At 34.6% G+C, this 25,244-nt stretch overlaps 1 protein-coding gene across 4 annotated transcripts in view; it reads right to left on the bottom strand.

The window, feature by feature from the left end:
* Nucleotides 1-1,533: 1,533 nt before the first annotated feature.
* The window catches only part of UBE3A (ubiquitin protein ligase E3A), a 93,552-nt gene continuing 69,841 nt past the window's right edge, over nt 1,534-25,244 (bottom strand). For all 4 annotated transcript variants that reach the window (XM_079912447.1, XM_079912446.1, XM_079912448.1 and 1 more), the window contains 7 exons: nt 19,950-20,094; nt 16,569-16,774; nt 15,778-15,942; nt 14,547-14,702; nt 14,378-14,451; nt 6,259-6,402; nt 1,534-5,230 (listed from right to left, as the gene is read on the bottom strand). In XM_079912447.1, coding sequence (XP_079768573.1) covers nt 5,110-5,230; nt 6,259-6,402; nt 14,378-14,451; nt 14,547-14,702; nt 15,778-15,942; nt 16,569-16,774; nt 19,950-20,094 — 1,011 coding nt within the window. In that variant the 3' untranslated portion in view covers nt 1,534-5,109. The remainder of the gene's footprint in view (nt 5,231-6,258; nt 6,403-14,377; nt 14,452-14,546; nt 14,703-15,777; nt 15,943-16,568; nt 16,775-19,949; nt 20,095-25,244) is intronic.

Below are 25,244 nucleotides of genomic sequence, written 5' to 3'. Positions count from 1 at the left end.
GCATCTCCAGCCTCTCAATGGATTCCCTCTTCTGTCTTGCAACAGGTTGCCTAGCATCTGTATCTCAACTTCACTGAGTCTTGGATATGATAATCCAAGCTGAAGGAAGGGCAGGGCCAGGACTGAGACCCAGTCATCCAACTCTGAAGGTTGTACCCTCAATCTGTGCACTATTTACTAGACACATGCCCATCACATTTTCTATGGTTTCCTGGAGACTGGAAGATAGGATAATTATTCCAGATCCTGTTCAGCTGAACATAAGAATCCTGATTTAAGGGTCAATTTGTAGCAATGGTTATAAGGTTCTGGCAAAACAGGTATTCATCATGGTGAGTGCTTCATGTAATATAAAAAACACAGTATTTAGCAAAGAATAGCTCCTTGATGTGAGGGTTTGGCAACAACAGGATGGTGTAAGACACCCGCTCCCATCTCCACTGGGAGAGGAGTGCAGCCACAGAGGCTGGCTGCACAGAGGCTCCTGGTTGCCAGAGCACATCCATAAAGCAGGAAAATCTTGCCTTCAAGGACTTTGTTCTTTTCATCCTTCCCCTCTTAGTAACCTACAGTTTCACAGGTTGAAATGACAGAGCCGGTTATTCTGGGGAGCCACTTCCTCCAAGAGCAAGTTCTTTAGCCACTAAATATTCAAATATTTAAAATAAAAGCCCTTTTGGGGGAGGAGGGAGAGGAGACAGGAGACTGAGGCCATCTTTAGCGGAAAAAAGAGAAGCTTCATTGAACATTCTACGGCACGCTGAGTCATTTTCAATCATTCATCAGGTAGTGATTGACAAGCTAGTGGAAAAATAGAGCTAATCCTTTAACAAAGTTATTATGCAACTACTACATGGCAGAGGCACAAAGATAAACAATCTTCCCCATGAATCTGCCCACATCAGGTAATGATTATGGGAAAAAAAGAAAAATCCCAGTGATTCCTCACTGTTCGATGTGCCCAACCATGCATGAACTACCATGGAAGTTTGGGTTGCTGTTAGGTTACAGAGACACTTTGGGGGTTGATGAAGAAGTCTTTATGGGTGAGGCGCTTTTAAAATTTTGGCCTTCAAGGTTACTTGAGAAATATGAAATAATTAAACACAGCATGCTAAGATGTGGGCGGGGATGCAGGGAGACATGCCTGTAACTGATGGTAAATAAGATGTGGGTGGGGACGCAGGGAGACATGCCTGTAACTGATGGTAAAATTGGAAAAGGAGGTGGGGCTGAGCCTATGGAGGGTTTTGGATGCAGGCTTGCAGATTTATTCAAAGGGGAACAAGTTTTGAAGCAAAGGATATTTAAATTAGCAAAATTGTGTTTTGGCAGAACAAAAAAGAATGCAAGAGGACGTTAGTCAGGCAGATGAGTTAGGAAGCTACTAACAGCATCCAGGTGAGTCAGAGGATCAGGGGCTGAAAGGAAGTATGTTGAAGGATGGAGGGGGAAAGAAATGATACAAGCAGTGATAACTGAGGGATGAGGGATTCTGAGTTGAAAATGATGCTTTTAAGGAAGAAACAATAAATGGTAGGTACAGACATAAGAGTTTCATTTTTAAGTGCATTGATTTTGAGGTACCAGAAACATATTCTGGGGATAGAGACTGAGCAGAAGACATGGATTTGAGGAAGAATCTTTTTGAGTGGTGGAGGAATAACAGACAGAATTGGGCAGGTACAGACCAGAACTTTACAATTATAGTAGTATCCATCCAACTGAAAAAGGGACAGTAGCAGATGAACCAAGTTCAGGGTGCTGCCAAGGTTACTGGAGTTCTCACTGGCAAGTAGGAGGCTATGAGTATCTTTCAGGAGAGCATTTTTAGTGGTACAGCAATAGTTTAGCAGCATTTCTCACAGGGACACATCTGCACCAAAATCTTCCTACAGTGGTTAACAAAAGTCAACTACTGGATTTGAATAGGGGAAAAGAAAAAGTCTTGAGACTCTGCACTAGTAACACTCTCTAGCCTCCCCAGGAAATTATACACTAACACTGTAGTAAAAGACAACGAGAGAGAGCCAGAGGAAGCTGTGATTTGAATTCTCTGGCAGCTCAGGGAAGGGGTAGGGAGGGTAAAGATGGTCCTTAGAAGCCAGTGGAAGGTCAAAAAAGAAATTTAAGGTAAACAGGTAAGGGGAGCATGACTACACAGAGCAGCCTTGGGAAGACACTCCTTCCAATGACAGTTTGAATGAAATTCTTGAGAAAACCCCTTAAAGGGGCCTGAAATCCCAGCACAGTCATGGTATTATGGGAACAGGGAGTCATGTTGCCAGGTTACAATCATGTCTTTTCTAGTAAGATGGACCTGTGCCAATTGGGAAATGAATACCATCAGCAAGTGCTGTTTGAAGCCTCATTTCGTGTATCTCCCTGCTTAGGTATGTACCCCAAAATAAAGCTAGGGAAGTTGTCATTGGATTTTATCACACAACTAAGCACAGCCCAGGAAAGTATATAGGGGAGGAAATCCAACTCAATTTGCTGAAGCAGCCGGGCTCCAGAAAAGTTTGGCTACAGGCCGTGTTTTTTTTTTTAATCACACAACTAAGCACAGCCCAGGAAAGTATATAGGGGAGGAAATCCAACTCAATTTGCTGAAGCAGCCAGGCTCCAGAAAAGTTTGGCTACAGGCCGTGTTTTTTTTCATCACACAACTAAGCACAGTCCAGGAAAGTATATAGGGGAGGAAATCCAACTCAATTTGCTGAAGCGGCCAGGCTCCAGAGAAGTTTGGCTACAGGCCGTGTTTTTACTGTATGTTTGAAATACTCAGTAACAATGATATATAAGAGAAAGTTTGTATTTTATTTGGAAAACCAATTACTTTAGTTTATGGTTATTTCCTCCAGAGCTTCCTGCTGATCCAGGCAAAAGAGTACTTTATAACATGACATCTGGGGTAGATATCTACTACAGTCAAAATTTCTATTTTTTTTCCTCTTCCTAAAGATATTGTTCCGTGACAGTTTTGTAAACAGTAGTGAAAAGGAGGCAATGATAAAAAGAAGTGGTAACATGCCCAGGATAATTAGTTACTAAGCAAGTGAGAGCAATTAGTCTAGACAACCAATGAATTTTTCTCTTAAAATATTTTCAAGAGTAGGTTTATTTTCAACTGTTTGTTAAAAGTCTATTTGATGTGAATTCTATGTCTGATAACCTATACTCAATTACTATTCAAAAACTTCACACAGATATTATTACAACTGTAGAACTTCAATACGGTAGTGATAATAAAACTTGAGAACCAAAGAACACAAATTTCTTCATGAATTTATTATACAAAACGCCCCCAGAGTATTTGATTTCTCTTATTCTCACTTTCATTATACACAAGAAGCACAGGAATGAGAGGCCTTTTAAGATGACTGTAGTAGCATGAGGGTCCCTTGCATCAAGGTAGTGTACATACCTTAACAGTGTTCTAAAGGCTGGCCCAGAAAAACCCCATGTTACTTTATCACAATATGGAAAGCAATGTCTTCTTTTTCCACTAAATTATGGTGAAAAATGTCACTTTTATTTAGCATTATGGTACATAACAGTTAAGTCTCAATTACTAAAAGAATTAAAATAATTCTTAAAGACATCCTCTTTCCCCCTCCAATGATTTGAAAGCTGTATTTTTCCTGCCAATTTCAAACAAATCATCAAATTGATCTGTCATAGTCAGTTAAAACAATCATCGAGGCACAAGCTCAGCACATTAGCTGTAACTTGTAGTAAAAGGATATATCAATATGTCTCTTCTCAGTTAAAAATACATAATCCTTTTATTTTATATTGCAATAAAAGAAATTAACAACACAGACACAGAAGACTAGAAAGGGGAAGAAACTACTTACTTCTGAATGTCCAGTAATTTAAACCAACCTGTACTTTTCCATAGTACATGAAAGTATTATTTAACACTTACTTTTTGAAATAAACTTTAATCTTTGGGGATAGACAATGTAAATAGGACTAAAGAGTAATAGTTCCATTCACTTCCAGGTCTCTGCTTACTGTATGATTAGGTAAAACAAGGCACAGTAGCCATCCTTTCCATTATGTTCCAACACTGATCATGTGCCTTGATAAAATGGCTGATTAGATATGATGGCAACATGAAGGGAAGACTTTGGATTGTCTATTTAAAATGCGGGTAATAAGCAATTAATAAAAAATTTATTTTAAGTGCACTTTCACATGCTTTATGTTTATAATAAACAACAAACTTCCTACCTTTCTTGCAAAGGGTTTGACTACCATTTCTTTTGGCCAAATGCACTTTTCCCCAGTAAACTTAAAACAACAACAACAACAACAACAGTGACGACAACAACAAATCCCTGTCCTTCCATATACTAAGAAAGAGGATTGGCTACTGAAACAGTTCATTGCAAGACACATGAAGACAACATACTGTGGCATGAGTTGTTTTTAATTCGTTGTGCTGTTACTAAAGTAAAGTTCTGAGGGCTGCAGTTAAACATTTCAAGTTCTCCCTTCCATCTTTATTGATTTTAAGATTTTGCACAGAAAACTCTTTGGGGACTAGAACAGCAGCAACTGCATCACACTGTTTTCAAGACTTCAAGTTTCAAAAGCAAATTGTTTAAAAAAAAAAATACAGCTCCTGATTTGAGTTAGATACAGGGACAAAAAAAGTAGCACATACTTGAAGGTTACATGGTCTACAAATGGTGGCAATATTTTCCTTGGGAGAGTAGTTTGTTGGTATATATTTTTTAAATATGCAAAAAGGCTCAACCTCAAGCAGTAATAAACACAAGCAAAAGTGATTTAACCCTTAAAATAAATATTCAGAAAAACCTCTCTGTACATACAAGTGAAAGAAAAAGTAACACTTTCACGCAAAAAAATAAAATAAAATAATAATAATAATAAAGGATTTGTTCATATAAGTAGCTGAAATCTGCTGTTCCAGCCCACATATCCCCAATAAAGAAGGGAGGCACAGACATAGGTGACTACTGTGGTTCACTATTTTACAGCCTTTTTGTACTGGGTCACTATCACCACCAATTTTATCCCTCTTGTTATATTTATTAAAATTTTAAATTTATTTCTCCCCCCCCTTTTTTTGTTTTTTTACAGCATGCCAAATCCTTTGGCATAAGTGATGGCCTTCAACAATCTCTCTTTAAGTTTTTCTTTGCTTGAATATTCCGGAAGTAAAAGGACATTAAAGCAAGTATGAGATGTAGGTAACCTATATAGAGAGAAAGGGGAAAAATAGGAAAATAAGTCATGGGAAATACGCTCAGTATTAAATGATCCTACTTTAGATGGTATATATGTTGAGATGGTTTGCAATGCAGACTATACATTAATACAAGTCATGGATAATCTTTCTGCTCTTGCCATACAACTACCAAACTGCAGTTTGTCTCTATCTCATAAATTACTCAGTGCTAATAATGATGATGGTTGATGATAACATATTGCATCCCCAAAATTATTACTACATACCAGATACTGTTTTAGGTACTTAACCCTGAGAGCTCATTTAACTAAATTTTCTCACAATAAACCTACAGACTGGGTGTCAGTTTCCCCACTGTAGAATTGAAGTCACTGAGAAATTAAGTAACTTACTCAAAGGTGGAGGTAATATATTCAAACCTCGTTTCCAAAATTTCAAAGTCTGGGCTCTTTAATGCTTATTAGAAATATTCTTGTATGACTATGTAATTGATTTGATAACCAATAAACTTACATTAATACCAAATAATACAGACAATACCAAATAATATCAAATAATGTAGAAAACTAATAGAAATGTTTCTATACATTCAAGCTATTAAATATACTACTGCTCACATACGGTCACTATGCACCAAATGTTAACTTACACGACGGAGAGGAAACACAATGTAAGGACTATGAAATTCGTCATTCTAGCATAATATAGGGCTGAATAGACAATCTCCTGAGCCTCAACTTTACTATTCTAAATAGATGACATAATATGGCTTTCAATTAAAAAATTCTCAACCAAAAACTAATCACACCAATTTTTAAAATTTCAAATCAAGTGAACTCCATAATAATTTTTAACCTGGCCAGTGTTTAAAAATTTTCTCAAACATTAACAGCAAAATATTCTCTGAACTAATGTTTCATGTGATTTGGAGATTTCTATATAAAATTGCAAAAGTGCTCAGAAGCTTCTGGATATGTCACACGTGTAATGTGGAATGCAAGGTTTTCAGTATACAGTCACAATTTAATAATTACCTTTCTGTGTCTGGGCCATTTTTGGCTATAATCATCTTTAATTTTCCTAGTCCGCCCACAGGTGCCCTGTCTGTGCCCGTTGTAAACTGCAAGAAGAGTCTTTTCTGCTCATCTGTAAATGAATGAACGATTTCCCAGAACTCCCTAATAAGAAAAGATAAAATACTGATTTTAGTTTGGCATTCATTATAACGAGCACTAATGTAAGTTTATGATTTGCATTAAAACCATAATAGGAGATAACCTGGAAGTTAATATCAAGTACCCTGAAGATTCTTTTCTGGTCACCTAGGACCTAGGAATTCCACTATGCAAATTTATCTTAAGGAAACAGTTTTTAAAAATATAAAAGCTTTTGTTCATCACTACATTATCTACAACAGCAATAACTGGTAAACCTAAGTGTCCAACAAAAGGAAATAATTATGTAAACTGTAAATATATAATCAGTAACAAACAAAAGACAAAATGTGTGTACTGTGAAAACTTAACTCCTGATGTCTTCGGGTGTGTGTGTGTGTGTATTTTATTTACCCCTCCTTTATTTTCTTTGTCTACGTGTGTGCATGTGTGTATACATTGTATTTACCCGTCCTTTATTTTCTTTGTCTGCTCATATCTTACACAACATTGGGGAGAAGGTGATACAGATAAGAGACAAAAGAAAAGGAAAAGAAAAAAATAAAAACAACCCACACACCTAAAAGTACTAATAAAAAAGTATACAATTATTATATAATCAATATCAATAGTGTGTGCTGGGGAAGGGGAGATGGGGTATTATTCTGATATATCTGTCATCTGCAGTTATTTTAAGAGAATAATTTAATCCCTGGCATTCCTAAAACCTATGTGATAAAAGTCATGTTATAATGATGCTTGTTAAACTTACTCTAAAAACAAAATGCAAGCACATTAAGAGCAATCCTGGCATGCTTGTTTGAATAATAATCCATAAATTTAACATACACACTACTTCTCAGATAAAAATTTTTAAGATTTTGGAAAACAAAAACATTTTTAATTGGTGAAAGAATGCATTTTTTAAATTTAATTTTTATTTTATATTGGAGTATAGTTGATTTACAATGTTGTGTTAGTTTCAGGTGTACAGCAAAGTGATTCAGTTATACATATATCCATTCTTTTTCAGCTTCTTTTCCCATATAGGTTATTACAAAATACTGAGTTCCCTGTGCTACAGAATAGGTCCTTGTTGATTATCTATTTTATATACAGTAGTGTATATATGTTAATCCCAAACTCCTAATTTATCCCTCCTCCCACCTGTCCCCTTTGGTAACCATTAAGTTGGTTTTAGAAGTCTGAGTCTGTTTCTGTTTTGTAAATAAGTGCACTTGTATCATTTTTTTTTAGATTCCACATATAAGTGATATCATATGGTATTTGTCTTTCTCTATTTGATTTACCTCACTTAGTATGATCATCTACAGGTCCATCCATGTTGCTGCAAATGGCATTATTTCATTCTTTTTTATGGCTAAGTAATATCCATTGTACATATGTACCACATCTTCTTTATCCATTCCTTTGCTGATGAACATTTAGGTTGCTTCCACATCTTGGCTATTGTAAATAGTGCTGCAATGAACACTGGGATGCATGTATCCTTTTGAATTATCCTTTTCTCCAGATATATGCCCAGGAGTGGGATTGCTGGATCATATGGTACCTCTATTTTTAATTTTTAAGGAACTTCCATACTGTTCTCCATAGTGGCTATATCAATTTACATTCCTACCAACAGTGTGGGAGGATTCCCTTTTCTCCACACCCTCTCCAGCACTTATTTTTTGTAGATTTTTTGATGATGGCCATTCTGACCGGTGTGAGGTGATACCTCATTGCAGTTTCTATTTGCATTTCTCAAATAATTAGCGATGTTGAGCATTTTTTCATGTGCTTTTTGGTCATCTGTATGTCATCTTCGAAGGAATGTCTATTTAGATTTTCTGCCCATTTTCTGATTAGCTTGTTTTTTGATATTCAGCTGCATGAGCTGTTTGCATATTTTGGAGATTAATCCCTTGTTGGTCACTTCGTTTGCAAATACATTCTCCCATTCTGTGGGTTGTCTTTTTGTTTTGTTTATGGTTTCATTTGCTGTGCAAAAAGCTTTTAAGTTTCATTAGGTCCCATTTGTTTATTTTTGTTTTTATTTTCATTATTTCAGAAAGATATTGCTGCAATTTATGTCACAGAGTTTTCTGCCTATGTTTTCCTCTAGAGTTTTATAGTATAGTCTTACATTTAGGTCTTTAATCCATTTTGAATTTATTTTTGTGTATAGTGTTAGAGAATGTTCTAATTTCATTCTTTTCCATATAGCTGTCCAGTTTTCCCAGCACCACTTACTAAAGAGACTGTCTTTTCTCCACTGTATATTCTTGCCTCCTCTGTCATAGATTAATTGACCATAGGTGTATGGGTTTGTATTTGAGCTTTCTATCCTGTTCCATTGATCTATATTTCTATTTTTGTGCTAATACCAAACTGTTTTGATTACTGTAGCTTTGTAGTATAGTCTGAAGTCAGGGAACCTGATTCCTCCAGCTCCATTTTTCTTTCTCAGGATTGCTGTGGCTATTTGGGGTCTTTTCTGTTTCTGTACAAATTTTTAAAATTTTGTTCTAGAAAATGCCATTGATAATTTGATAGGAATTGGATTATCTGTAGGTTACCTTGGGTAGTATAGTCATTTTGACAATACTGAATCTTTCAATCCAAGAACATGGTATATCTTTCCATCTGTTTGTGTTGTCTTCGATTTCTTTCATCAGCATCCTATAGTTTTCGGAGCACAGGTCTTTTTTCTCCTTAGGTAGGTTTATTCCTAGGTATTTTATTCTTTTTGATGCGATGGTAAATGGGATTGTTTCCTTAATTTCCCTTTCTGATCTTTCATTGTTAGTGTATAGAAATGCAAGAGATTTCTGTATATTAATTTTGTATTCTGCAACTTTACCGAATTCATTGATAAGCTCTAGTTTTCTGAAGAATGCATTTTAATATTTATTTGAAAGTTCTTTCCAGAAACTTGGCAGAGAATGTCATACTTCCTACATCCATAATTACAATTCTAGTTTTTGATATTCTAGTATTCTAGAATACAATTTCTATTACCAAAATGCTAGTATTTTTGTTGGTGCAATGCCATTATTTCTAACATAGCTTAGCAGCTTTATTAGCATTCTTGGCTCTCTCCACTTCCCTTCCCTGACACTCTAATATCCTCCCCACCCTTCAGTTCTTGCAAACCCCCTATTCACCTAGAGAAAAGAATTTTAAAATAACTACACAAGAGGAAATTGGTCATGGAATGTATAGGCACATCTCTCAGGAAGGAGAGAAATCATACCACAGTTTAGGTCATTCCTTTTGGGTGGCTGGCAAGAAAAAGCAAGTCTGCTGTAACCCAGAGCCCTTTGTCAGGGCAGAAAAGCTTCCTCACCCTTCAGGAGTGTTCTAAAGCCATACTGAATCAGCCACACCTGAAGAGGCAGACCAACGGGTGCCCTTGAGTAGAGGAGACAAACCCTGAAGGAAAACAGCAGACCAGCAGTGGTCACTGTGACAAGTTTAGCTGTTTTTTTGGTTCTTTCTAAAAAATTAGAACTTAAAATATTAGGGTTACTCCTATCAGTTTATATAATGAAAACACTTACTGAGCAAAATTCTTCTTTTCCTATAAGTGTTACGTTCTACATTAAAACTGTGAACTAAGAATGCAACTATTTAGAAAACTGAAAATGAAAAAAAGAAGCTTCTGTGTTTCTACATTAAAGTGGTAGCTGTATGGATTGCATCCCACTCACATCTTCTAAAACCTATCCAGTACATAAAGGAGACAAATTCCAATAAAAACACCCATAATCTATGCCTAAGTTAACTAGAAAAACAGAGTGGAAAACTCAAACTGACATGTAAACTGGAGTTTATATACACCTGAGTCCACACCAGCAGAGTCCAGCAGCAGCTATGTGGAAGAATGGGGTGTGCAGAATTACATGGGCTAGGGTTCACCCCAAAAGGGCACCCCAAGAGTGAACTACTAAGGGCAGGTAAGAGCACTGGCAAGAGGAAAGTATCTTGAACCAAATATGGCAGTCTTAGGAAGACATCATGCCTGAAAGGGATAGGGGGCACCCTGGAAAGCAGAGGTGTCCCCTAAAAGTAGCTTCTGGTTGTAAAGGGATGAAAGCAGGTGACAAAAATTGGCCCTAGTCAGGTAGAAGGCACTGGGCCACATAAACACACATGGAACTCAGTGAGAGATGGACAAATCTGAAATAGAAATTAGAAGTCTCTAAAATACTCAAGAAATATGCAAAATAAACTTGGAAATAAAGCTAATTTATGTGGTGACTAAAGGAGAAACAGTATGACTAAAATTTCTACTATGGACATAGGAGGTCAGAAACAGAAGAGCAAAAATAAAAAGTATTTTAAAAAAAACTAAAGAAATACAAAGTATTTAACTGCATAAACATAATAGTTTTCATTTGCAAAACACCCCTGTAAGCAAAGTCAAATGACAAACTAGGAAAAAATATCTGCCAATTTATTCAAGTGCTGATGTCCGTAATACAAATATAAAGTTTCTAAAAATCAAAATGACTGAGCGGCAAAATGAGCAGAACTATAAAAATTACTAATAGCTTAAATATAAGAAAAGATGCCTAACCTCCCTCATTCATAATGAGAAAACCACAAATTATAACTACACTGAAATGCCATTTCTCAACTAACAGACAGGTAAACAGCTGAGTTTAACAACACAATGGGTTTGGGAAAATTGTAAGAAATGAGATACTCATATATTACTGGTGGGAGTGCAAAATGTCACAATTTCTGTGAAGGAGAATTTGGCAGTATTTAACAAAATTACATATGTATCTACCATTTGGTTCAACAATCCCACTTTTAGCACCAATTCCCAATTTAATGATGTCTCTACATATGTATGGAATAATCCGTATGTAAGATGATTCACTGTGACTTTCTCCTAACAGGGTTGGAAATAACCAACATGTCTGTCTACACAATACGACAGTATTTAGACATACTTTTTTTTTTAAACTGCTAAAGTAAAAAATGTAATAGGACCCAGGGTCTCCTAACAAAACAGCCATAATGTCCACCATACAATCCAAAATCACCTGTCAAACCAAGAACCAGGAAAATCACAAGGAAGAAAGAGAATCAACCAATGTCAACACTGTGATGAATAAGATACTGGAATTAACTGACAAAGATTTTAATGAGGTCGTCATAAAAATGATTCTACAAGCAATTACAAGTTCTAGTGTTTCAAAACTGAAACATCAGAAACTCTCAGCAAAAATTATAAGTTATAATAAAAAAGAGCCAAATGGAAATTACAGAACTAAAAAACAGAGTAAGAGAAAAATACGAGATGGGCTCAATAGTAGAGTCAAGATGACCAAGGATAAAAATCTGAACAAAAGAGAAAATAGACTGAAAAAAGATAAATAGAGCCTCAGGTACATGTGAACAATGACAAATGACTGAATGTTGGTATCATGAGAGGCATAGAAAGAAAGGAAAAAGAGGGATTTCTCTGGTGGTACAGTGGGTAAGACTCCATACTCTCAATACAGGGGGCCTGGGTTTGATCCCTGGTCAGAGAACTAGATCTCGCACGCATGTCGCAACTAAGAGTTCACAAGCCGCAACTAAAGATCCCACATCCACGATGAAGATCCCGCATGCCACAACTAAGAGTTGGTGCAGCCAAAATAAATAAATAAAGGAATATTTAAAAAAAAAAAAGGAAAAACAGAGTGGTACTGAAAAAGTATTTCAAGAAATCATGCCTGAAAACATCCCATGTTTGGAAAAAGACACAAACCCAGACTTAAGAAGCTAAGAAACCCCAAATAGCACAAACAAAACTGTTCTTCAGAAATAAAGGGGAAGTCACCCTCAGGCAAAGGAAAACTAAAAGAATTTGTCATTAGCAGATCTGCCTTTGAAGACTAACTAAAGGAAGTGATAAAAGATGGACTCTGAGGCAAACAGAAGAAAGAACAGAAATAGAAGAAATACAGGTACATACAACAGACTACCATCCTCCTCATGAATTTTATAAATCATATGTGATGACTGCTACAAAAATTATAACAGCAGTAATATTCAAGACAATGATATTTAAAGGTGGGGTTTCCATACTTCACAGGAAGAGATTTTGATAGCAATATCACATATGTACAATGTAATACCAACAGCAACCATGAAGAACACTATACTAAGCAACATACACAAAAAAAGAACACTAAAGTCATGAAATCCTTAAAATGTTCAAATAACTAAGTATCCCACAGAAGGCAAAAAGATATCAACAAGGAACCATAAAGAAGAAAGAAACAGAAAACAAATAAAATGGCAGACTTGAGTCCTAACATATCAATAATTACCTTGAATACAAATGGCCTAAATATACCTAAAGGCAAAGATTGACAGACATGACTCACCTATTTTTAAGAAACTCATTTCAAATTCAGCAACATAGATAGGTTGAAAAGTAAAAAGACATTAAAAGATATATCATGCAAACAAAAAGCAAAGCAATACAAAACCAGGAATGGTTACAGTCATATCAGATTCAGATCAAAGAAAATTACAAGACATAAAGAGAGACCTTACATAATGATGGGGGGTGGGGTGGGGAGTCAAATTAGAAGTATGGGATTAACAGATACAAACTACTATACATAAAATAGATAAGCAACAAGCATTTACTGTACAGCACAGGGAATTATACCCAATCTTATAATAACCTATAATGAAATATAATCTGCAAAAAAAAATCACTATGTTGTACACCTGAAACTAACACAACATTGCAATACTGCAAATCAACTATACTTCAAAAAAAATTTTTTTTAAGCATTCACATATGATCTTAAGATATGTATCAAGTAGCAATTATGTTATTATAAAAGATAGAAATAAAATTAAGACCTTAACTTAAAAGTAATTTCTCCATAAGGAGGAGCACAAGATATCTTCAACTATTCTAAGGGAAACATTAAGACGCTACACAGTCATAACTATCTGTGATCAATAATATCACTAACAGAGATGCTGCTGTGATAATACTCACAAGTGAGGTTATCCTTTCATCATGTTATCTCAACCCTTTTATGGGTCACCTTTGAACTTCAAGTAAATAGCAGAACCGTGGTTGCTAAAAGTAAAAAAAGCTCACGACTGCTGCTAGAAATGACCAAGGGTGTGCTAAATAGAGGAAATATCAGTAACCTCCCACAAACCAGAATGAAGAATAAAGTAACAGAACAAAAGTAAACAAGAGAACATAAAATAACATATTGTTTATTTCTAGATACAACTGATATTCATTATGGTTTTCACACACTTGAGTCTTAGAGTAATAACCTTCAGAGACAACCTCCAGGAATGCCTTCCCACCTCACTCCACCAGTGACTACCAGAAGGGCATCTTTGTCCCCTTAAACCCACCTTAGTAGGAGAGGAAGAAGCCTATGTCTTTCAGGACTGGACAGTAGTAAAGAAAAGAAGACAATAGCATTTGCTTGGAAGCAGTTAAGACTGGGAATCTCTGCTTCTTTCTGTGAGAATCTGGAGGCTTCAGATGTACAATAACAATTCTAGTATGTACCTTGCCATGTTGTAAGGATTAAATCAAAGAATGTACCATTTCACACAAAAGATGCTTCATATAGGGTAGGTAAGTAACATTTCACAGAGTTCAAAAGAAAGGAGAAATACTCGGAAGTGATAGTTCTATTTTCCTCATCATGTAACTGGCAGTAAGCACATTCTAACCAGAATTACTAGGAATATTAGATACGTTATACCCCCAATGCAGAAAAAAACATGCCACTTACATAAAACACATTAGTCAGGAAATAAACCACAAGATTAACAATAAGAACTGGTGACTGATTATATTACAAATATACCTCCAATTTTATAGATTGAGAATTTGTGAGTTTGCTTATTTGGGAAGTAAAACCTGGAGACAAAGGTCTAAAGCATAAAGCACACATCCCTTTGGTGAATTAAATCTTCCTTTTAAGAATTAAGCACTTACCTAATCACAACAGAGTCCCTGGTATAGCCACCATCATATTCTGTAGTTTCTTCTAGTGCTTGGAAATCTAGATTCTGCAAATTCAAGAAAACATGTCTTAACATCTACACCACACCATTACAAACAATTAATCAATAGAAGATATTTTTGCAAACCCTTGCTTTCTTACCCGGCTTCCACATATAAGCAATTCAATTTCCTCTGGTCTGAATAAGTACTTTAAAGGAGATTCATTGGTCACCATATGAAAACCTCTCCGAAAAGCCTTGAACTGTTTTTCTACTGATTTATTGAGAATGTAGTCAGAATAGAGATTGACAAATTCCTGCAGAAAATATTAACCACAAGAGCATCTTATAATATGCAGTACAACAAAACACAACGAGCTACAGGGCTGCATAACTTTTTTGTTTTTATTTTCCCAAAGAAAAAACATTCAAGAATATTTTTTAAAATTCAAACTTTACACACACAAAGGAAAATACCTTTAACAATTTCACAGCTCTCTATTATAGTCAATACTGAACTGTAAAAAGGCCATGCACAAATAAGTTGATACAATTTTAAAGTTCTCTCAATTAGGTATGCAAACAAAGAGACATTTAAACCATTTATACATCAATTTATAAAAATTAACATTTTTAATAAAGTGCAATGTACTGGATATGTATAAGCAAACAAGAAAGTCTCATGTTTTCTATTCTAGAATATTTGGGGAGCTGCCTACTGTATCCAGTTCAACAAAAATATTGGTTTTAATTGATGCACAAGCTATTATACCAAATCATAAATGGAAAATATACTTTTGTATCCTAACTTAGTGAATATAATATTTTATCAAAAATTATATTAACATCACACTTACTAAAGGTTTTATATATATCATAATTTCCCTGTTATGCTCTGGGTTATTCCCCTCTGTTTACAGATGCATACTTTTCTAGTCAACAGAAAACACAAAACTGATTTCTTTAAAGTATTCTTTAATACTTTTCAGACATATACTTAAGGCACATGTATGTGTGAGTACATTAAATGCAATTATCATCTGTTTGGTTATAAGGACCTTAATTACAAGGTCCCTGTTTCCCTCCCCTCTACAGCTTAATATGAGAAACACCCCACTTCATGCTTTATACCACAGCCACACTGAGCCATTCACTACCTCCTACGCATGCCTTCTTTCTCTAAAAGGGGCTTAATGCCCAACCATGTGCTCTCATACAGCTTACAGCCAAAATTTAGGAAACTGTGGTTATTTCCTTTATAATAACTTGGTTACTTGATTTCTTGGGTCTCTGTACGGATATTAGATACTCCTTTAAAAACTAGAAGCATATATGATTTAAAATTCTGTTAATAAAGAGAAAAGACAAGGATGACATAAAAACATTTATTACCTTCCTGTTTTCATTTGTAATTGGAATTTTATCACCATTTTCCTTTAGATCATACATCATTGGATTACCAAAAAGATCCGTCTGAGATATCTGGAAAGTGATCATCATATCATCTTCCACATTCCCTTCATACTCCAGTAAGTCTTTTAAACTCTGATATAGAACCTAACAATCAGAAATGGAAAATTAAGGCTACCACAGAACTACAAAATACAACAGTTTGTATCACTCTTCTTGGGAAAAGATTTAAAAAAAAAAAGCCTTTAACAATAAAAATTAAAGCATAGATAGTATTCCTGCCCCAATAGTTTATATGTAGAAACTAAAGAAAGACTGTCAGTCATTGGTGATGTCCCATTCTCTGCTGAGAAACCCCACACTAGCTACTTAGCAATGGATCTCACACTGTGCTCTCATGAGAACCTTAGAGGTGTGTCTCAAGGTTAAAGAGCGGCTGTAGCCACCAGCCCCTTACTCAGCGCAGCTCTGATTTAACTGGGCAATTTCATGATTTCATTAAAAACAAACAAACGAACAAAAAATTAAAAACACTTTCCTACAGAATCAATCTTTACAAAGCCAGCTTGCTGACAGCAATATGTAAAAAAGTTCCCCTTCGAGTTTTTAAGTGTTTATGGTACTTCAGACAGATTAAAGCAACTTTATTTTACTAGGTATAGATATTAACAAAGGTTCCAAATGAAAGCTTTAAAATTTTTATATAAATGAAACTCTGTATTTGCTTTTAAATAAAATCTAAAAGAGAGAAGAAAAAATGACCAAAGACTTACAGGGTGCGAGTCTCCCAGGTCAAGAAAAGTTCCTTTTTTCCCCATTAGCTTCCTGTAGACAACCATGGGAAAATGTACATCCAGTATACAGTTATTGTAAATAGCCAGACCCAGTACTATGCCAATCAGAGTGAACTGACCCTCAGTTTCAAAAGAGGATGGATTAAACCAAAACAATTTTGTAGATTCATCATACGTGAACATACCTATAAGAAATGATTTTTAAAAATACATTACTTTCACATTTTATTACAGACTGATGAACAAATGTAAGCTTATGTGCACTACGTATAGAAATGAACTACATGTAAGCTTATGTGCACTACGTATAGAAATATTTTTTCTCTTAGATTAACACTTGAGAAAACAAAGTTCAAATACATATGAATGTTATAAATTGTGGCAAATGGTAGCATATATTTTTAAGAAGCCAAAGAAATAAAGTAATAAGGCATTTTGGTGGCATTTTCTAAGAAGTTAGGGAAAATGTTCATTAAATTCAAGTTCTCTAATCTTCTACTAACACAAATGAAAAGTTAATCTGCATTCACACTTTATCTACTCAATCGTTGAAAAATAAATGCAAACGGAGAAAAGGCTAATCATACTTTGAAAATGTTTCACTTATAAAAACATATTCAATCCATACATACCGTTTTAAAAAACAATTTTGAATTTCATTAAGTAAAAGTCTGTTTTCTCCCCAAATTGCACAACGGTTCCATGAAGTTTTTCCAGCACCTTTCTAACAAAGATGCCAAGTACTTAAACTCAGGTAAACTTGATAAACTTAGATTATGCCCCAAAATCAAACCCATTTAATACACACATTAACTGTGAGCCAGTAAGTAAAACAAAAGTAATTTATATTTGTAGTCGTCTTTCAGTTTCACATGGTCTTCACTATTTTAAACGCAAGTTTGGAAACCTTTTTGATATCACTCATTTAAAAATAGGAATCTGAATAGCCATTACCAAGGTAGATTTATCTCCTTCCCTTTAAAGAAATATCTAAGATAAAAGTTAAATGATATTTTAATTGAATTAACAATTTCATTTTACTAAAATGTTTTTCACTTGCTACTGTGAAACTGAATGAAAATATTTTAAGAATTAGGTCTGGAAAAGAGGGGGAAGTTCCAATAGAACAAACTTTAGAAATCAATAGAGCATATAAATCAATTTATAAGTTTTTTAAAAGTTTTGAAAATGTTTCTTCATTTTCACATGCAGTTTAAGTTAAATGTAAAGGGAAATTTAAAAGGTCCCCTTGATCATAAGAACATGAATTAAACTAAGACATTTTTCTAATGCAATTTAATGTTCATGAAATAACATTTTATAAATTATCCAATTCATACTTGAATTTCACAGTTTACATCCAAATTTTTTTACAGGCCTAAGTTACAACATCTACTGAAGTGCTTAAAAACTTCATTTAATTATAAATATGGTATTAACAGGGTCAGAACAGTTAAAAATAATTACAATTAATAACTTTGATGAAATATCACAAATGCATGTCCTTGGTCTCAAGGGCAATAAATTACAAATTAATCAGAATGTAAATTACATAGGTCACTACTCTCATCTTTCTGTGTGAAAGATAATAATATTAAAGTTCAAGGAGATACCATTTGGGGCACATTTATTTTCAGGTCCCTGGAAGAAAAGCTCCATAAAGCGTGGCTCTTCTAAAATATTCCTTTTTGATATTTCTATTGTCATCATTTTAATTGTTTTACTATCAAGTGGATCTGTTTAATGTATGGTTTTTCTTAAAAGTATTTCTGCATATAATGTAAATATACTTTATAGCTAATGTTTAACTTTTTTAGATACATCAGAACCTACAGCTAAAGTTTACCAAATTTATGAAGGTCATAAATTTTCTGTCTCAAAAAGGGCATGGTTCTATGTGTCTAGGTTTACTTTGAATGAATTACATACAAAACGGCATAGCTTTCTGATTAACAAACATTAGCTAAAATACAAAGTCTTAACTATTATATTTATGTCATGAACTCAAAATGTCTATTTTCATTTGCAAGTAGACTAAGAACAATTACAGAAAAGTCAATTCACTGTACATACTGAGAATCAATAGACTTTAACGGTTCAATTCTCAAAGCTTAAGGGAAATGATCTGTAGTACTCTCTGCCACATTCTTCACAATTATGATGGTAGCTTTTGAGAAATTCTTTTCCTGTAACTGTCATGCAATCAATTTTAAAAGTAAGCAAACCCAGTAATCAAGTAGTTATACTGTAGAAATTGAATTAGATCACAATTATACAATAGTATACTACCTAAGAAGCTGTTATCTTTTTCCTGTTCTACTTTGCCAAGTCTGTCTATTACTTTGTCTATCAGTGAAACCCAAATTCTTCACTTTTAGACTGATATATTATAGATCAGTTTTTCCCAAACTGTGTTCAATGAAAACTCTTCTGGGAAGCAAATACTATTAGATACAGGATGGAAGAAGGGTTCTGGAGTTCAAAAAGTTTGGGAAAACATTACAATATTAAGCCCAAGAAATCCTGTAGCAAATAAACCAAATTAATTTGATATCAGCCAGTGTTTCCAAACTTTGAGCATGATACACTTGTGAGACATTCTCAACAGTCTTCAGACCATTATTCTATGAAACTCTTGTCTCAGAAATGCTATGGGTCGGACTTCCCTGGTGGTCCAGTGGTTAAGAATCCACCTTCCAGGGGCTTCCCTGGCGGCACAGTGGTTAAAAATCCACCTGTCAATGCAGGGGACATGGGTTCACTCCCTGGTCCGGGAAGATCCCACATGCCGCAGAGCAACTAAGTCCGTGTGCCACAACTACAGAGCCTGTGCTCTATAGCCCGCGAGCCACAACTACTGAGCCCGCGTGCCACAACTACTGAGCCTGCATGCTGCAACTACTGAAGCCCACGCACCTAGAGCCCATGCTCCGCAACAAGAGAAGCCACTGTAATGAGAAGCCTGCGCACCGCAACAAAGAGTAGCCCCCGCTCGCCCCAACTAGAGGAAAGCCCATGCGCAGCAACGAAGACCCAATGTAGCCAAAAAATAAAAAATAATAATAATAATTATAATTATATATATATAAATATATAATTATATATATAATATATATTATATATATTATAAATATATATAATAATAATAATAATAATTATCTAAATAAGAACTTGAATAAATGAGTGATGCAGGACCAATCCCCAAAGTCCACAAATTCAGTCATTATCTGTGACTCTAGGTAATCCATACCAAAATCTCCTTCTGCTGCTCTTCATAACTGAAAATATTTATAAACCTAGGTAAATAAATTCTTAATTCAAAAAGATATGACACCATGATCACATCACTAAAATATTTACCAATATCTGGATTGAAGATTTCCTCCACAACCAGCTGAAAAAATTCTTTGGAAACACCTCCCTCATCAACTCCTTGTTCTCCTTCAAATTCCACATACAACTGTTTCTTCAAGTCTGCAGGATTTTCCATAGCGATCATCTCTAGCTAGTGAGTGAAAAGATAAAGTGAAAAGGTGAATGCCAGTATTAGGATGAAAGAAAATAAAAATAAGGTGTAGGGGTAGGGAGCAAATAAAAGATAACGTTTTTGATATATTTTAAATGGAAACAGGAAGCAAACTGGTAAAAAGCCAGCGAAGGCAAAGATTCAGTCTCACAGATAATGGAAAAATAGGACAGAAGAAAAACCGGCATCGAATTCTAAAGGGTTACTTTCTAACTACTGATCTGTTATGAAATTAACATACAGTAGAAAATTAGAATTAGGTTTTCTGTTAATTATGTATATAACAAACCTGGGCAGTAAGATTAGGACATGGAAAAAAGTCAAGATAACAAAAATGCCTTAAGTAACTACTCAAATTATTTCAGGAGAAACAACGGCTTATAGAAGTTTGACTTCAAAACTGTTCACTTGTAGTTCTTTATGTTTACTAAAATAGAAACTCAAGAATTAAGTCTTAATATCTATTAAACCATAAATAAAACAATTTCAATTAAGAAAAATACATTTAGGGAAGCAGTTTATGGTCTCCTAATAGCACCTTAGGTACAAATTACCATTTTAATGGATTAGAACATATTTTATATCCACTTTTTTTTTAAAGCAGATGAGACATACACTTGCCTATATCCTTACTCTTAACTTCTAACAGTTATCAAACCCCAGTTTCAACATTTCTTCAACTATAAATCTTTCCCAAATACTTTTTGTATCTATAGAATAATATAATGATTGCTCTCAGTTATTGAGATTAATCATAAAATCAACACTGTATTCTAATGTGAAATATTTATACTGTAATTTGTTGTCTTATGTGTCTGAAATTTACTAACAGCATGCCTGACTGATCATCCACCTTATTTGCTAAAGTGACTTTAAATCTGCCAAAACAGAACATATTTAAGGGTGTTCAGGTTTTTGCAACTATTCCAATTAGAATCTTTAAAATGGTTTTGAGCAATGCAAACATCATCAGAGTAAGTGTACTATAGTCAGTCCTAAAGTAATTACTTTAAGTAACAGCACTATTTTGTACATTCTAGTGTGTCTATAAAAAATAAAATAAAATCTCACAAATTCATGATTCAGGTCAGTTGCCCTAGATCAATGTTTTTCAAGCTGCCAACTGCAATTCATTAGTGGGTAGTCCAATCCATGTAATGAAAACCAAATAAGGGAAAAAATCAGAATGCATTCCACAAAGTACTGGCACCTACTGTTCTGTGAAACTTTTGCTTCAATTATATGTACAGGCAGATATGCACATGAGTACTGGAATGCTATGTAAAATATCTCTTACTAGGGGCTGCAATCAAAAACATTTGAACAAAGCCAAAATGATCTCCTGGATATCTTCGACTTTTGGATTCTATGATTCTGTGAATTTAGAATCTTTAGCTTTAAGGAATGTCTATCCCGTACAACAGTGGTTATCTACCATTTGCAAAATCATTTTTATGCCAAGTTGTATTAAGATAATTTATCTTTGAGACAGTGCCGTTGTGGAAAGATTGAGTCAAATACTCTGTATTAGTCCCAACTGTCACTTAACATAATTTTTAACCTTTAAATTTTAGCAAGGAACTCAGCTGAGCCTGTTTCCTCATCTGCAAAGGGGGAAAAAAATTAGGATGGTATTCTTCACACTGCGAAGTTGTGAAGGCTTAATAAGAATGTATGAGAAAGAGTTCTAGAGTGGGTGATATTAAGATAGCACATCATACTGTTACCTTTTAAAACACCTCTGCTCTTTGAACAAAAAATTCTCAATTTGATTTTATAGCCTAGTCTCAAATTTTGAAAATAACTTAGGGGAAAAAAAATAGTTCCAGTTGGAAACCTGTTTCAAGTCACTGGCTATAAAGAATTCCATGGACTAAGTCAGAATTATCATCTTAGCTCAAATGTGGTTTACCCATCAGGCCAATATCCTGTATTGCCATGAAACGCATTGCTAATTTCCTTCTCCCAGTTTCCACCTGCCTAGGTGTTATAGAAATGTACATCAATGTTTATGTACACCCTTACAACACAAAGACAAACCTGCTTCTATCAGGTACAGCTATTCCAAGGTGGAAAAAAATAATTATCTGTTATTTAATTATGTGTCCTGTATCTCCTCCTCACTAACATTGGTAACTGAGAGCTGACTCTGTGTCAATGTGACATAGTTTTTAAAGAATTTGGTGTAGTTTCTAAAGAATTCAGAGGCCCCGTGTTCTAGTCTTAGCTCCACACAAGACACTTCGTATCACAGGTGAAGCAAATTTATCTTCAGTCTTAATAAAATATTACATGTCTCTCCATTCCCACCAATCTTCACTCTGTTCCACACCTTGAATGCCAAAAGAATTTAATGCAATATGTTCTATTATTATGATAATTATAAACAAGTCACTTTATCTCTTTTAGTTTCATCTGTAAAATGAGCATAAAAATATATCAATAAGTTAATGTATGCGAAGCACAGATGAATTCCCTGCACAACAATTCTTTATAAATACTAGCTCTTGGGCTTCCCTGGTGGCGCGGTGGTTCAGAGTCCGCCTGCCGATGCAGGGGACTTGGTTTCGTGCCCTGGTCCGGGAAGATCCCACATGCCGCGGAGCGGCTGGGCCCGTGAGCCATGGCCGTTGAGCCTGCGCATCCAGAGCCTGTGCTCCACAACGGGAGAGGCCACAACAATGAGAAGCCCACGTACCACAAAAAAAAAAAAAAAAAAAAAATACTAGCTCTTATTATTACGTTTGTTTTATTGGCTCTCAAATTTTTTTCAGGCTTGGCTGAAAATTTAACGACTCAGCTATAACAGAACAAAAATATTCCGGTATTAACAACAAAACAATATATAGCACTTAATATGCCAGGACACTTTACACGTATCAACTCATTTAATCTTCATAAGAATCTTATCAGGTCGGTAATATTATTAACCCTATTTTACAGATGCATACCCTGAAGTAATGAGATTCATAAACTTGCTCAAGTCAGTCAGTAAATGGTAGAACAGAAATTCTAGTCCGGGCACCAAGCTCTTTACCATGCTTTACTGCCTCTCCTCAATGACTAGCAACAATCTTTTTTAAAATATTGAGTGATTTTCATTGTTATGCTCTTCTGTATGTTTCAATCTTTTTTTATTACAATAAATATATATTATTTTTAGAATCAGGATATATTCAAATGTAAATATTCACAGAAAGAATGGCTTGAAAAACAGACTGCAACTGAATTCCGTGGGTGAAAATTTCCCATTATTATTTATTTTAGATTATCATTCTCAGATATACTACATGGTTCTCTAAAATATGGTATAATTTATGACATCAGTAGCCTATCTTTTATAAAAATTACATTTGTGGTAACAAACACATAACAAAATTTAGCAATAATTATTTTGACAAAGGCCATTATGAATGGACTGCATTTATTTTTCTTAAAAACAAGCACTTCTAATTCATTGTTCAATTAGAGAAGACTTAAGAATTAAATAGTAAAGGTATATCACTTTATGTAATAGACACATACCATTTAAAATTCAATTTTTTTAATCAAAAGCTATCTTGAAGGCAGGAGAATATTTGGAAATTGGAAGCATATGTCAATGAACAGTCTGAAAAAGGAGAATTTGCATGCATCCTTTAATTAAATTCATTTAGTACACAGACCTCGATTTTTACATATAGGTTTTCTTAGAGTACACTTTGTATTAATTTAATATGGAGACTGGCAAAAGACAGATTATGTCAAATGTATCCTGATTCATAGTCGAAAAAAAAATTCCTAATGGTATGGATATTTAAGTAGAAGTAGCAGTATTCAGATAAAACAGACCTAATACTTAAGAATGCTTAGGATCCATAAGAATGGCTGGCTTAAACTACTTCAGTCAACTTACTAGAATCTACGTTTAAACACTTTGCTAGTGAGTACATTAAAACTATTGACTGGAATGAGATTTTTAGATCATCTGGGTATATTTAGCTTTTTCATTTCTCTGTAAAGAGATTAAGAAAAGTTGTTTATCTTAAATATAAAGTTTAGATGTCTGGGTAACAGCCAAATCATATAATCACATCTGCCTGTGAGACCAGGAACCCTGAGTTCTACTTCCAATTCTGTTATTAATTTCTGTAGGTCAGAATCTGAGTTTCATTTTCCTCGCATGTAACAACTAAGAAGTTTGACAAGTTTCATTGCTTTAAACTATTTTACGATGAATCTATGTAGATCTATTTCACTCTCTTGTTCTAATTAAAGGACAAAAATCAGGTATGAAATTCTTCAATTCAATTAGAATAAATCTTAAGAAACTATAATGGCCATTGCATTAAGCACAATATAGTGAATGTAGATGATACAATTAAACATACCTAAAGGAGCACAGAATAATCTTACTCCTAAAGCACTGTAGGTCAATTGACAAGAATCAAGTTTTGTTTCAATAATAACTAAGGGTGTCTATCAAGAAAAATGCTGGGGACTGGGTTAGACAGTATTGGTATAGCAGAGCCCAGAATAAAATGAGTGAGTGATTTTTAGAAGAGATTGAGCATAACCTCTTGGCAGTAGGGCTTGCATTTGTACCTATCCCCTTTAATATGTTCTAGTTCTTATTTTTGGACTTTCCTATCCAATTCTACATCACAGCCATTTCTTTTGGTCTTTAGATCTCTACTCAAAATTCTAGGACTCCCTGACTAATCTGAACCAAGTCTCATATCACCCCTTACCCCTATGCCTACAATCCTCATCACTCTCTTAAAGCCTGCCAGTTCCTAAACATGTAATTGTATATAAAAATGGCCTCAATAAATATGTATATATAAACTTGTACAAACAGCCATCTCCCAAATACTGGTTTCCAGTCTGGCTTTATCAGAATACCTGGGGTTACTAACAGAAATATATATTCCTAGGCTATACACGAGAGCTCCTAATCTGAATCTCTAGAGGGTTGAACTTTGGATTTTTTTTTTTTTTTAAACAAATCTCTCATTCAGATACGAAGGCAGTTTGGGGCACCTCACAGACAAGCAATACTGTCTTCCAAAATACTCATACCCTTAACTCAATTTCCTAACATAAAAGGTAATTAAAAAAAATTTTTTTTACATCTTCTTACCTTGAAG

Source organism: Stenella coeruleoalba (genome assembly GCF_951394435.1).
Source record: "Stenella coeruleoalba genome assembly, chromosome: 2".
NCBI classification, from domain to species: Eukaryota; Metazoa; Chordata; class Mammalia; order Artiodactyla; family Delphinidae; genus Stenella; species Stenella coeruleoalba.
This window is presented reverse-complemented; position numbering and strand designations above follow the sequence as displayed.